The sequence below is a fragment of the Strix aluco genome, chromosome Z, assembly GCF_031877795.1.
Source record: "Strix aluco isolate bStrAlu1 chromosome Z, bStrAlu1.hap1, whole genome shotgun sequence".
Classification (NCBI taxonomy): Eukaryota; Metazoa; Chordata; class Aves; order Strigiformes; family Strigidae; genus Strix; species Strix aluco.
In genome coordinates, this window is record NC_133971.1 from 93,423,141 (window position 1) to 93,438,467 (window position 15,327).

General features: G+C 48.6%; 1 protein-coding gene across 3 annotated transcripts in view; it reads left to right on the top strand.

The window, feature by feature from the left end:
- CTIF (cap binding complex dependent translation initiation factor) overlaps positions 1-14,011 on the top strand; it is a 146,696-nt gene extending 132,685 nt beyond the window's left edge. For all 3 annotated transcript variants that reach the window (XM_074812782.1, XM_074812783.1, XM_074812784.1), the window contains 2 exons: positions 7,534-7,587; positions 9,406-14,011. In XM_074812782.1, coding sequence (XP_074668883.1) covers positions 7,534-7,587; positions 9,406-9,621 — 270 coding nt within the window. In that variant the 3' untranslated portion in view covers positions 9,622-14,011. The remainder of the gene's footprint in view (positions 1-7,533; positions 7,588-9,405) is intronic.
- Positions 14,012-15,327: the final 1,316 nt, after the last annotated feature.

The following is a 15,327-nucleotide window of genomic DNA, read 5'->3' on the forward strand; positions in this document are numbered from 1 at the left end:
CAACTATTTGCGTCTGCCGCCATGCGCTCTCTCCCTCCGCAGAGCCAGGAAAGCGGAGAGCGTCCGGCGAGCCAGGGTGGAGCCCATTGCAATCAAGCACGATGGTCTCGCCACTGTTTCTTTCCATGTTTTGTGTTTCCCCAGGACCCTTGGGATGAGATCACATCCTCCTCTCCCAGGGTTATTATGTCTTTGGCTGGGCAGGATGAAGCCGGCCGTCTGGGTGGCTCGGTCTCCCTGTGTGTGCAGACTGGGTGGCTCTGTCTGTCTGTCTCACCCACCTTCAGGTCTTGAAGGTCCACCTCCAGTCAGGGGATGTGTAACCACCAGGCTACTGTTGGCTTGCAGTGTCTGGGTTGATGAGTGACCAGATTTTCTTCATCATTGTCTCCAGTAATTGCCTCTTAATGGTTTCCATCTTCGCAGGAATCCCTTCTGCTGTTCCAGATCCGGGGAGAGAGAGTCATGTTTCATGGTTTCCCCTGTCTACAGTGGAAAGGAGTAGGAGGAGTTTCCCACGACTGGGTACTGGGTTTTGTTCCTCTGGCCTTAATTCAATTTGCTGTTAGTATCTCTGAGTTCCTCAGGAGCCTGACAAGGAGGATAACCAACATTTTGGTTTAGTTGATGCAATAAACAAACTAATCTTTTCTAAGCATCCTCCCAGGGAGTCCTGGTTGGGTAACAGGGGAACAGAAGTCTCCTCAGCTGAGAGCAGCACATCACTGTAAAAAGAGTAGGTGCCACCAAACAAAACTCCTTGAAGTTGTCCAAAATACATTAGGGAAGGTGCCTGCTACAGACACAGCTCTTGACGCAGCCATGCCAGCATGAACAGCTCCAGCCCAGAGCTCCTTCCCGCCCTGTGCCTCCTCCTCTGGGCAGTTTCTTGTGGGACCAGCAGTGACCCACGCTGGTGGCCTCTTCCTAATGGAGCAGCCTGAGTTGCTGTCAGCATGTTCTCACCCAGGCTGAGACCAGGCCACCTCAGTCAGGGAACTGGGAAGAGGGACCCCTCAATGAGATGCATTGGCTGGTGGCATCTTCAGTGGGCTTGAAGACTTCACCAGATCCCCAGAGAGATGTGAGCAGAAGGCCCTGTGGAGAGAAGCACCATTGCTAGTGGATGCAACCCAATGCTCTCCCAGCTCAGCTGGGTTTTCGCAGCCTAACAAATAACATTTTGGAGCATGGCAGAGCCTGTGCCTCCTGCAGAGACCAGCACGGGCAGCTCCATAAGGGAAAGGCTTTCCCCAAAACTTTGTATTAGGGCAAGCTCTGCATCAAATGGGTGAGCAGAGAAGATGCCACTTATTCCTGTGGACTTCTAAAGGGCTTCTGTTTCCAAGTGCTCACTAGTTTCTTCTCTAAGGAAAGGACTCACCTGACTTCCCTAGCTCCCAGGGTATGCCCAGAGAGGGACTCAGTACCCCTTTAGAGAAAGTGGCACTGGCACAGCTTGTTCGTGGGTGCAGGATCGGCCCACCTGACCTTCTGATTTCCTGGGTTGAGTAGCTGATACTTCTCATGAGAGCAGATTCTAGGAATCCTGAAACTGGCCTTGCTGGTGAAGTGTTTTGTAATTACTCATCCCCCACACCCTCGTTTGTACTTCGCATTTTCCCCAGTCTTGGCTGTTTGCATGACCCCATGCCTTGTGACATTAAGAAAAGTGGAGCTGTAGCAATTGCTTGTAGCTCATTGAAGTGTGTGACTCTCCTCATGCAGAGCAGCCGAGCAGTCCCATGGATCTTATCTTAGGCATCCTCCTTAAAGACTTGCAACAATAGGTCGATAAGAGGCCTCTGGAAAAGCAGAAAATTGCTACTGATGTCTTTCTGCGGAGAGCCTGTGAAGTGCAGCAGAACTGACTTGTCCTCCCAGGAGGACCCATCTAGCAGACCACAGGGCTTCCAGGAGGCTTTTGGGGCAGGAATTCCCCAACTGTGGCCCATGAGGCCACCAAGAGTGCCTGCAGAGCCGTGTCAGCAGGACAGCACACCCTGCACCTCAACAGGGCTCCCAGTTGTAGAGGATGATCATAGAACCATAGAATCACGGAATGGTTTGGATTGAAAGGGACCTTTAAAGGCCATCTAGTCCAACCCCCTGCCATGAGCAGGGGCATCTTCCACTAGATCAGGTTGCTCAGAGCCCCGTCCAACCTGACCTGGAATGTTTCCAGGGATGGGGCATTGACCACCTCTCTGGGCAACCTGTGCCAGGGCCTCACCACATTCATCATAAAAAATGTCTTCCTTCTGTCTAGTCTGAATCTCCCCTCTTTTAGGTTAAAACCCTTGTCCTATGGCTGCAGGTCCTATGAAAAAAGTCTGTCCCCATCTTTCTTACAAGCCCCCTTATAATGGGGTCTCCATCATGATCCTGACCACAAAGCTGGAACTGATCCATCTTGTTGAGGACAAAGTCCACCATGGCTCTTCCCAAAGGCTCCTCTGGTTAAAAACAGGACTGGGAAGCACCATCTCTCCTGCACTCTTTCCAGTACAGTATGTTCCTTCTGCTTAATCTCCGAGTGGCACAAGTAGCTGTTTTTTTTTTCCTTCTTCCTAACTGAAATATGTCTCCATTTTCATCCGCTGTCTCATTTTACACCAGTGAGCTGGTTGCTACACCTTGATGATACGTTAGCAACACGTTGGTTCCTCTGTGGTCATGGTCCACACTCCCCAGGGGGAGCACCAGCAGGCACCTCCTCGTGACCTACGTGTTAGATGGAAAGCATGCCTGTGGGCAGGGACCGCAGAGCGATCGTGAGGCTGGAGCTTCACGCCTGAGGCTGTCTGGATATCCTTGCGTGTTGCCACCTGGATGGATGAACCTGAGATGCCCGTTGGGGAGCCAGGGCAAGCGGCACATGGGCTGTAGTCAGTCCAGCTTTTGCTGGGTCTCAAAGACATCCCAACCTCTCCGTGGCTCTGGGGGGATATTGTCAAGCTTTCTGCACTTTCACACTGGAGTCATCACCAAAGCATCAGGAAACACTGCATGCTAGGAGGCAGTTTGTGGCAAGTGTTGCTTTTATGTCATTTTGCAAGCGATATCATACACAATAATTAGTACCGTGCCTTGCAGGAGAAATATCATTGCAGCTGGAAAGGGTAATGTATGCATTGGGCTGCTCCCAGTCCATCTCCTGGGGAGAATCACTGAAGAACACAATTAAACCTGCGTGGTTGGGTGATGAGGGATGGTGGGACAGGTTCTCCAGTCCTGCTCGTGGCATGGGCACTCCTGAGAATACCAAGTAAGCACTTTAGCTTCTCAGCAGCCCAGATGATCTCAGAAAGCAGATAATAAACCCAAATATTTGTGGGTATGTGAATCCCATCAGCTTAGCAATCTGGTTTGCTCCTGGTGGTCTGCACCGCATGTGTGTGCATCCATCACTGTTCAGGAGGACCAAGTTGGTTCTCTCTGTGATGAGGTTTTGGGGCTTCTTTGCCCCCTCAACTGCCATTGCATGTCCACCCCATGAGGCTTATGATGCTTACCTCTGCAAAGATGTAAGGAGTGTGTTTTGGGGCCACGGAAGTCCCAGTAGCATGCCATGGAAACCAGTTGCACTCAAGAGCCACCCTGCAAGGCACTGCATCTCTCCCACCACATGCAGCACTTCCAGGAACAGACTCTACAATTTATTTTGGGTTGCTTATGAAAATGTTTAGCACACGGAGCCCACTTGGGCACACTGCCCAGTGCTCCGTATCTCAGCAGGACACAGAGATTTGGACAAGGAGGAGCCCAATATCTTCCACCAGTCTGCAAAGCTGCTAGTCCAGCACCAGAAAAAAAAGTGAGAAGCCTTTTGCAACCGAGGTTGGGTATTATATGACTGGTTGGGCAGATTCTGGCATGCAGCCTCCTCTCTTAGGAAATCAAGCAGACTCTTTGTCTGCTTTCCAGCAGGAACTGCTGCTTTCATTGCCCAGCTTCGCCCGGTACGGGGGAAACCGGCTGGAGAGCAAAGGGAAGTTTTTCTCGCAGACAGCCCCAGCCTCCGGGGGATGATTACAGGTTAAACCGAGAAGCTTGTGAGTCTCAGCTCACCTGCCCTGTTGTCTGCCTCACACACCTTTTTTTGACTCCCTCATCCACATTCATCAGCTGGTTTGAACCATACGGGAACCTGGTGGAGAGGGATGGGCTGGTGGCCATGGTGGGATTTGGGCAGATGCACACAGCAGGGAGGAGCGGTTATAAATAGTTAAATAAATAATAATTCTAGTGTGGGAGAGCTAATTTAATCGGTATAGCATGTTTACGTTAAAATATTTTAAGTAAATATGAATTAGATTGCAAACGATGAAGGTAGTTGGTTGGGTTCAGGTTTAGGGTCACGCAAGTGCTGGTACTTCAGGGTTGTGATTTCCCTGGAGGTCTTGAAGCATTTGCACCTTTTTTTCTTGCAGTGCCATCAGGGCTGACACGGGGGTCAGAGAGCTTTGGGAAACGCTGTGCTCTTGCTGAAGCAACCACCCTGCTGCTTTGGGGTGCCTGGTGCTTATCTGGGGCAGCCGTGGGTGGAGTTGAGCACCCTTTGAGAAATACATGCAAGATCTCTCATCAGTGGGTGAGGACATTGATGGCAGGGCCCCAGGCAGCACGGTCCTTGTAGTTCAACCCTTGCTGTCTGCCTTCAGCAGCAGTTCAGTGCTCAGGCCAGGCTAGGGACAGCAAACTGGGGCTCCTTGATCATCTCCTGTCCCAGGATGCAGGGGTCAGCAGCAGATACCTGGTGCCTACACCCCAGGGAAGCTCCAGAGCCCCTATCCAGCATGCTAGAAACATAGTTATGATCAGAAGCATGCAGAGAAACAGTGACATCTTTTTTATCCTCCTGACTTTGGACTGCTGAACTGATGCAGGTGTCTGACAACCATCTGTGGGCATGGACTTGGACTCTGATTCCCAGAGCACCAGCAGATCTGCTTGTTGGGCTCTGCTCTGCTTCTCAGGGCCATGGCTGGGTTTGGTGGGCAGGTTGTGGGCCTCCTCAGCCCACATATCACAGGCCCTTGGAACTGGTATCTCTTGGTGCCTCAATGTGGAGCATGTGGTGGTTGGATGACTGAGGTGGAGCACATGGTGCCTCGATGGAACAGTGGAGTATGTGGTGCCTGGATGGATGAGGGGAAGCACATGGTGTCCTGATGACCAAGATGGAGCATGTACATTCTCCTTGTTCAGACAAGTCACATCAGATGAGGTCCGGGAGGGCAGCGTGAAGGTAGAGGATGCCTGCCCAAGTCTGGGGGCAGGATATAGTCTCTGTTTCATCATAAGTAGATAAGCATTAGCCAAATCTCCGAGCACTTGACAGTGACATATTCATTCTCACAACCACGTTTTGAGGTGGGAAGGCATGTCCCAGCTCTGCGGGTGGGAAGCTGGGGCAAGGAAAGCCCAAGTAAAGCTGCAGCCTTTCCCTGGCAGAGAGCAGGATCATTGAGGAGACCACGGCAGAGGAAGGGCTGGAGTCAGGTCACCATAAGTTCCTCCTAATGAAGCCTATCTCCACTTTTCTTGCTTTAATTTTCATGTTATGTTCTTACTAAAGAACAGCAAAAAAGGAAAGATGAATATATATTTAATTTGCAGCCCTGCTTCATGCCATGCTCACAAGCTAAATACCCTAGGAGTGAATTTCTGGTCTGCTGCCTGTCTGTGTCCCTAATTGATTTTTTTTTCCTTGATGTTGTTGGTTTAAACTAATTTCATGGTTTTTTGCAAAGAATCTGTGAACTGTTTGTGAGAACTTATCTCAGAGCATGGGGCTTGGACTTAACTAACATTTTCCAAACAACTCGGCAGGAAGATAAACTGGTGGGGGGAGAACTGTTGCTTGTCTTCAAAACTCTGGCTGAACCTTTGCCTAATGCGAGATAAAAATCCGATGGACTGCATGCTCATTGGGATGCTGTAAACATTGTCTTCAAAGCAAACAAACTGCTGTCTGCTGAAAACAGAAGGGGGTGAAGGCAAAACTTTCAGAGCAATTAGAATTCCTTGAATTACCTCTTTTTTTCCTAGCTATTTTCCAGCAGTTGTGGAGCTCGTAAACAAATAGGTGTTTATTTGTAAAGGGAAGGAAACATGGAAAAATGAGAGTGGGAAGGAGAGACGGTAAGGCTGAGAAACAGAATTGTGATTTTAGCTGAAAGATGTGACTTTGGAGGACATTTAGTTACGCTGAGCAATTTTTATATGGGCAGTTTTAATTAGTCCAACCACTTTTCCAAAGTTTGCCTTTCCCTGATGAATTTCAGATACTAATGAAGCCAGTTTTCCCAATTTTTCTGTTTTTTCTCAGTGTTTACTTCATGCACTCGGCTCCCGGCCGCACACAGGCATTAGCTCAGGGCCAGCAGGGCTTGTTCAACCCAAGGTGATGGAGTGGAAGTGGCTGTAGCTTCAGGTGTTGCCAGCACTTGTAACTTTATCAGCCACCTCATGGTACAGTGTTTTTCATAATGCTCTATCTCACTTTGTTGGCTGACAGAGAATCTCATTATTTTATCTACTTGAAAAACAACTAGAACAACTGTGCTTTTTCTTGTGGTTTTAGCAAAATACCTGCAACGGCATCACTGTGTGCGTGACAAGTCATAAAGATGAAAACAAATTAAAATGTATATTTTTGATCCTGTTTTGAGGGTCCTTGCTCACGGTTTCAGGGTTTGTGGGGTGAGACTTGCTGAGCTCCTACACTTTGCCATTGCCAGGTAGAGCCGTTGACCCTTACTGCACGCCCTGAGTTTGAACCAAGAGGAGCGAACACCTTCCTTCACCATCCCGTGCCACGCACAACAACATTTTGGGTCTCTCTTGAAAGTTGCTCGTGCTTACAAGGTCATGTTTGTAACGCAGAGTTGATGGAGAGCAGAGCAGGGTTGGAGTTGGTGCACCCATGGGTTTCACTGCAACCCGTTGCACTTGCACCACTCTATAATCAGTCTAGAAGGAGCCCTATTAATTACGGTGCATTGGATGTAACACTTTTCCATCAGGCACTTTTGTGGCTGTTAGAAGTGCCCCCACGGGGACGGAGAGGTTCAGCGGTGGGTGGCTGGCTCTTGGGCAGAGCCCTTCCCTTCCAAAAAGCCTCTCCCAGGGCTGTGCTGCTCAAATGCTGTCATGTGATGGTTGTGTTTAGTCGCTGTGTATGTGAAACAAGTGCATGTTCTCATTGCCTGCAGTGGGATAAAAAAAGCAATGTAACCTAAATAAAATTTATTTTGAAAGTTGTTAATCTAAATTCTCTATATTCTGTGCCGCTTGCTAGCTCTCAGCAGTGGATATGCTGGTGATACCCTTTACCCTGCATTTTGTCACTGTTTATCTTCATTTTTTGTGTTGATAATCTCCTTCCTCCCCTCTTCCTGATTTTCTGTCCTTTCCTCCTGGAAGTTGCAGAAGCCAAGCTGGACGAAGAGATGGAAGGAAGGTCATAAGGGAGGAGGAGGAGGAGGTCATGCATTTCTCAGCGCCTCTCTCTTCTCTCTTTTGCAGTTGTTGCAATCTCAGGATGTGAAGGAAGACGCTGTGCTTTGCTGCTCCATGGAGGTAGGGACGCACCTGCACCACCCGCCCTGGTCCTCATTGCTTTGGCCCTTCTGTCCTTGGCCACGCACGTGTCAAGCAGCTGTTAGACGTTTCCAAACCCAAACTGCCATGGTGCCTCTTTGCATTATAAAATCACAGAATCACAGACTGGTTTGGGTTGGAGGGGACCTTTAAAGGCCATCTAGTCCAACCCCCTGCCATGGCAGGGACATCTTCCACTAGATCAGGTTGCTCAGAGCCCCATCCAACCTGACCTGGAATGTTTCCAGGGATGGGGCATCAACCACCTCTCTGGGCAACCTGTGCCAGGGCCTCACCACCTTCATCATAAACTATTTCTTCCTTGTATCTAGTCTGAATCTCCCCTCTTTTAGTTTAAAATCATTCCCCCTTGTGCTATTGCTACAGGCCCTATTAAAAAGCCTGTCCCCATCTTTCTTCTAAGCCCCCTTTAAGTCCTGGGAGGCCGCTCTAAGGTCTCCCCGGAGCCTTCTCTTCTCCAGCTGAACCCCCCCAACTCTCTCAGCCTGTCCTCACAGGGGGGTGCTCCAGCCCCCCGAGCATCTTCGTGGCCTCCTCTGGCCCCGCTCGAGCAGGTCCGTGTCCTTCTGCTGTTGGTGCCCCCAGAGCTGGACCCAGCACTGCAGGGGGGTGTCACCAGAGCGGAGTAAATAAAAGATATCACCATGAGATAAGAGATGGCCTTTGAGAGTCTGTCACTGGACTTGTGATGCATGTAAATGGATGCAAAATGTTTGGTAGCTGGGGTCCCATCACAAAATTGTATCATCCTGGTTCCTTCAAATCTCACCCTGCATTTATTTTTTAAGCACAAAAACATCTGTATTGGAGCAAAAGCTGCCCTGTGGCTCACACAGAGAGATTTGCTGTGCTCAGCAGCAGCTTTGCAGAGAAACGCTGGTACAAATATAGCAGTTTCATTAGTTTCGCTTTTGGGAAGTGATTGGCCCGTGGGGATGGATGCTTTCCTTGCAGAGAGTGGTTGAAATTGCAGCTTAAATGGTTGAAATTCAGCAAAGTGACAGGCAATTGAGGAGGAGAGTTTGAATTTTTAAGGTTAGGAGTTTGGGGAGCTCTGCATTCAAGTCCCACAAGCCTTCCGTCGTGGTGGACTCATTGCTGTCCACTCCAAGCTTGGACCATCTCCTCTGTGGGACCACACAGGGCTTATGCTGCTCCGTGGAAGCTTTCCAAGGAGTAATTGTTGTAAAAAACCCTTGCTAGTCCTCAGAGAAGCGGCACGACGGGTATAAATGCAGATCTTGGTAGGGCAGGATTTGTTATGCATACAGGAAGGCTCTGCTTATTCCAATTAATGACTGGGAGTCACTGACAGCTGTGAATCAGCGAGTAAATGAGGGACCGGGTAGAAGGCAGGAATACCACATCACAGCCTGCACTTTGTTTTGACAATAGCATGATTTTTAGGTGGGTTTTTTTGTTTTTTTTTTTTTTCCCCCCAACGTAATCCAGCGTTGCCACCTTTGAAGTCAGTGGGAGCTGAACCATTCGCTCCTCCAGCAGCCCGGCACGGACGCTTTTGAAAACCTCGCCCTTCGTGTTCAGCTCTTGGAGCCTGCTGCCGGGTGGTTTTGGTTTTCAAAAGCCACGACACCTTTAACTTTGCCTGTTCGCTCCACCGCTCCGAGCAGGGGAGGATTGGGTGGATGATGGGCATCTGTTAAAGCTGGCAGGGTGTTTTAATATCATAGAATGATAGAATCATCACATATCTCAAGTTGGAAGGGACCTGTAAGGATCAGCATGCCAGGGTTGACCTCTTCTTCTCTCTGACAGTTGCAGAGCACCGGCCGGCTGCTGGAGGAGCAGCTGCCCGAGATGATGACGGAGCTGTTGGCGATCGCCCGTGACAAGATGCTGTGTCCCTCCGAGTCCATGCTGACACGGTCCCTGCTGCTGGAGGTCATCGAGCTGCACGCCAACAACTGGAACCCCCTGACGCCCACCATCACACAGTACTACAACAAGACCATCCAAAAACTGACAGCTTGAGGGGCAGGGCAAGGTGGGGTGGGAAGGGACGAGAAGAAGACACGCACCTTGACGGGATCCAGCAGGAGCTTTTCCGACTTAAATCCCCCAGCAGACCAAACCCCAGCATGCTCGAGAATACGTTTGTGGGGTGGGGAGGGAGAAGCATGTTTGTTTTTCAGCCGCGTCGCCAAGTGCCACCCCTCTTCCCCGCTGTGGTTTTGTTTTAGGGGTTTCTTTTTCTGAACTCATTGCTCAAGCAGCAGCAAAGCAACGCATCCCGCCGGGTTATTGTTTGGCTTTCGAAAGAAGATGGAGAATTTGGGGAAAAAAAAAAAAAACAAAACACATGAATCTAAGTGGGGGCTAGTATTGTTTTCACGCCGTCCTCCTGCCTTGCCCTGGCCAACTGGCAGGAGACAGCAGGCAGCAGATGTCTCGGGAGGACAAAGCCAGACACACACTACACCAGACGCTCATAATTGATGGCTTTTGTCGAGCGGGGCTTGTGTTAGGTTTTTCCACCCCCCTCTCCTCTTGTCTTCGACTTTCTGTGTGTCCCCCCCCTACTCGCCACCCCTTTGAAAGCGGATCGGAGAGCGGGACGACTTTCTTATTTGCACTGGGTTTTCTTTTTCTCGAGCATTTGTATTTTCTTCTTATTTTATTGTGTCGTTGAACGGACAATTGCAAGCAGCTCGGAGATGGGGAAAGCAATGCCTTCCCGTGAGCTGACTAATGGTTTACGTGAGATGCTGAAGCAGAAGGAGTATTTTAAAGGAGTCTAAAAGCCACTGCAGAAGTAACGTAGCCACCGTCGTCTTGCCAGTAACCTCGATGGCTTGAGAAACATGTTCTCTGAGCTGGAAGCTCTAAGGAACAGGGGATTCTGCGGCCCTTGCCGTTTAAGTCGCCGTTATCCCTCAGCCACTATAACCCATTTTATTTTTTTTGTAATAATTTTTTTTTGTTTCCATTGAAGGAGTGCTTTATTGTAATTACTGTCATGGTTGTTATTATACATTTAAATCCAGGCCTGTTATAGTCAGGCCTAATAATGTACAGGGCAAGGGAGAAATGCAGGTTTGATGTTCTTTGGTGACTAGTAAAGAGAAGACAGGCAATGTAAGGCAAAAAGGAGGAAAAAAGAAGAGGAAGACATAGAAAAAGCCAAAAATAGAGGTTTTGACCCTGGCTTCTAACTAGCTGAATTTGCTATACAGTGTTTCTAGGTGTGTGGTGTACAGGAGCGGCTCTGTCCCGCAGTCAGTGTAAGAGGCACCATGTCCTCGACAGATGGGTGATGGGTTCAGAGGGGGAGAGTTTGCTCGGCGATTCCCTGGGTTTCTCCAGGATCCCTGGGTTGCTCTGTGCTGGAGCATCGCGAGGCAGAGGGCAGCTGTGGGGGGTGATGACGAAATGCCACCTGGGCGAGGAAATGCCCAGAGGGTGAGGAGGCTGGTACGGAGGGACACGCCACGCCATTGCATCACTCCCGACTCATGAATGGGACCTGATGGTCTCCTTATTTGCTTGTCTAGTGATGCTTTTACCTACTAAACCACGTTTGGTTCTTATTTCGGTGAAGCCTAATGGGGGTGCGAGTGCCCCATCCCGTCTGTGCAGTGGAAGAGGAGCTGAGGAAGGCACGATGTTGGCAGCCTGTCCTGTTTTCTTCCCCTTGTTCCTTTTACTTTCCTGGTGATAAGAAGAAAATTTACAGCGCAGCGCTGGCGCGCATGGACCCCAGACCCAGGCAGGCTGGGTCTGAACTCAGCAGCTCAAACCCATTTTTCCAAGAAAAACATTGAATTTCTGGTGGCTTGTAAAGAGAGATCTCACCCCAGCCTCTTTGGATGTGCAGTATGTTCTTGGGTGCCTTATGAATGTGTTGGTCTGTCCGCGATGGGGTGGAAGATTTCACTGCAAAATACAAAGGGCAGAAATTTTCAGCAGAAAATGCACTGCAGGAGATGAGAGTCCTGATGTTGCAGTTCAATATTATTTGACTTTTCATCTGGTTGTCTGCTAATGTGGTTTCTAATCCACACAGCAAGAGGAGCGAGCTGGAAACAGGAGCTTCAATTTTCCTGTGTACCCAGAAAGCAGCCAAATTATTGCTGGATGCACTGGACTTGTCTGGAAAAATTAATTTTTGCTTTGTGGATTCAAGCCCGGGAACTTCGTGTGGTGACAGCGCCTTGCGTTGGGTCAGCTATGTTAGTAGCAATGGAGTTTGATAGTATTAATGAGCAGCTGAACTTAATTAAGGTAGCAAAGCCCATCAGTATTATAAAGCTCAGGGTTGTGCCCGTTGCTCTTGGCTGTTTCTGCTCCCTGATTTCTTGGGAAGCGGAGGAGAAGGAGATTTAACACCCATCGTAGTGCGCCCAGGCACAGCATCAGTCTTCTGGGAGAAGACCTGAAAACCAGTTTTGTCTTGATTATTTTTTTTGTTGAAAGAACAAAAAAGTCCTGTAACAGGGGCACAGCCTGATGGGTTGAGGTGCCAGGGATCCTGCTGGCAGCAATCCAGACCACTGCTCCAGCCCCTGCAGCTTCTCCCTCCTCTTTACCCCAGAATTTGCTCTTGGGATGTAGTGAAAGAAGAAAAAAAAAAAAAGAAAAGAAAAAGAAAAACTCAGAGGATTGGAGATTCTGCTTCTAAAAACCTGAATTTTCACCCATCAGTGCATCAGGAGGCATTCAGAGGCAAAGTGTGAGCCACTTGGCAGTATTTCTGCTTAAGTATTTCCCTACCCCTACCAGCTGTGAGGGTTTATTCAGTTTTGCTGTTGGGGTACAGTCCTGCAGCCCCCACCTACCAGGCTTGGCCCATGACTTTCCCCTCCAGCACCAGGATTTCTCCCACTGAAGAACTTTTACATGAAATGTGTCGGGTTTTAATGTCTTTGCCATTTATCTCCACTATTAACGTACGTTCATCCAGCCATTAACTGCTTTGGTATGTCAGTCGCTCCATTGATACGCAAGAATCAAAATGTTGACCAAAAATGGGGGGTTTTCCCCAAAATTACATGCTGCCAATGGTATCTTTCTGAAACTCGTCAGTAGGAAGCCGGCGGGCATGTGGCATCATTAACCATGGTACTGCGTTGGGAAAACAGGTACCACGAGGTCATTTGATGGGGCAGGATGAGGAGCATCGCTGGGAAGTTTTGGGGATTCCTGGTGAGAGCACCTATGGATGTCATCGAGTATTTTCTTCTCTTTTTTTTTTGGCTTTCTTTAGAAACGGTCACCAAAGAGTGTAATTCTACAATGCGCATTTTTGAAGGTGTGAAGCCACCAGCTATGTCTCACCGAATTAGCCAGATTCAATCTTCGCTGCTCAATAAAAGTATCCACGTGGGGTTGTAATATGTTTTCACCATACGGCTACATCAGCAAAGGTGAAAATAACCTCCTTGGGCCAAATACGTGTGGGGCCAAACCTCGGGCTGGTGTAAAGGTGAGTGGCTGAAGCATCTGTGAAGGAGGAATGCTCTGCACCACCACTGCACCGGTCCTCTTCAGATGCAGGGCGGGTTTGCCTGCTCCCTGCCAGACTCCCCAGCATCTAATTCACCTCATTCCGGTGAAATTCTCTCCGAACTGAAGATTTTTGCTACCCACAAAGTGACTTGCTCAGCTTCCCCATGAGGGATTTCACTCCTGTTTGGAGAAGTCTCATGTATATGGGGGTGAAACAAAAATGGGGAAGAAAAGGGAAAAAGTAAGCGATTTGCTTAGTTTCACTCTTCCCCTGAAGGTGATTAATTAGTATCTATTCTTGGCATGATTGATGGCTTTGAAGGAAAACTTGTCAGAATAACTTATGATTTATTTTCATGCTTATTTTTATAACATCTCTCACTTGGAAGTCTCTCAAAATCTTAAATATGATTTTTTTGTTTATTCCACCGCTGGGTATTTTATGGCTTTACACTAATTTTGCTCTTCTGGGTGTTAGCTATTAGCCAGTCCCAGTGATACTTCCAGTATTTTTTCAGGAGAAATGAAACTAAGGGTTGCGAAGTCCACTGTCGATAGCCAAGGGAGCTGGGGTGTCCTGCAGAACATGGAGTTAACACTAGCAATTCATTATTTTTTTTTAATGTATTTATTTGCATTTGAAAAAGCGACATTTTTAATTTAATCATATTTGTTAAACTAAGCGCTTTAAAAAAATGTGAAAATTCAAAAAAAAAAAGAAGGTGGTTTTGGGGAGAATAAAGACTAGATACTCATACTAGAGAAAACACAAACTCATCGTTTTCAGCATTTCAGAGACTGTTAAAACAAGGGAGCTAATAACTCTTTGTGACAATTCAGTCTTTGTTTATAGAACATCCAGACCCACTGTATGCTATAAAATGCATCATCTGAGTAATAAATGTTTAAAGCTTGACATTTCCCCATCTCTTTGTGGGTACGCGCTGTCACTTGTGCTGGTCTAGGAGAGACCTTCCTTTTGTTCAGGCTGGAAGAAAAGGAAGATACAGAGGAGAAAAGAAATCCCTAACGGTGTCTGCTTGGAAACATAGCAGAGGGCCTGATCCTTCTCTGTGCCCATGGGGATGGCTCAGCCCATGCTCCTGGCACCGGGTTGGATCCTGCGTGGTGCTGGGGCTGGTCCCTCTCCCCATTACTCCTCACGGGGGTGAGGATGAAGCCCGTGGGAGTGGTGCGAAGGTCTCAGAGGTCTGTGGGTGAGGATAGGGCCCCTCTCCTGGCTCGGCCTCCACAGCCACCCGCTCCCCAGCCTCTGTCCCGAGGGAATTGCCTGTGTCTATTCGTGTCCTACCCCAGCTGGACCGGGGGGTCTGTTGGAGGACCCCCCCCATTTATCACATCTGTTTCACCCAGTGCTACGGCACGCAGCGGCAGTGAGGCCTCGCAAACCACCTCTGCCTTTAACCGCATTCAGCCTCCTTTTAAAAAAACAATTTTAAAACAGCAATTTTTCTAAGAAGCCTCCTCTAGCCCAAGCCAATTAATTTTTGGCTAATTGAAATGTGTGCGTTGGCCTGGGAAGCCGCACGGGTCACTGGAGGTGAGCGGTTTGTGCCCATGTGTCATCGGGCTCCAGCCAGAAAACTGGAGGTGAAACGGTTCCTGCTTTTGAAGAAGTGTTCTTGTGAAATGCCCCTCGTGACCATGTGCGTGTGCTCGGAGCTCACTGCGACGTGGCTGAGCGGCAAAATAAATATAAAAAGGAGGTGGAAGAAGGTGGGGCCATGGCAGAGGGATCCCCACTGCTGGCTGGGGGTTCAGCTCATTGCTGTATAGAAAATAGATCTATAGATGAGATGTTAATAGAATAAATAGATGAGATGTTAAAATGAGTTGCAGGCCACTTGCAACCAGTGCACATCACCCAGTGCTCCATGCGACCCCGTCTCTGCTTAGGGAAAGAGCCTTGGGTTTATCAAATGCTTCCTCACTTGTGCTGCTTGCTTTCAGGATCATCTCCTCTTGCACCTCCTAGAAGCTGGATATTAACCTTAAAGTCCACACAAAGCATTTTATGTGAGTTTAACCCAGTTTGCTGAAGAGCTCTCCTTTTTCTGCTCTGCCTGCAGTCGAGGTCTCAGCCATCATAAGCATCATCCACGCTGGTAAATTAGACATAGCCAAGGTCAGGTGGTGGCAAGTGACCCATGTCCTTAATGTAACCGAATTGATCCGTGATGCTTGCTTTCCTTTTTCATAACCCCTTGTGCT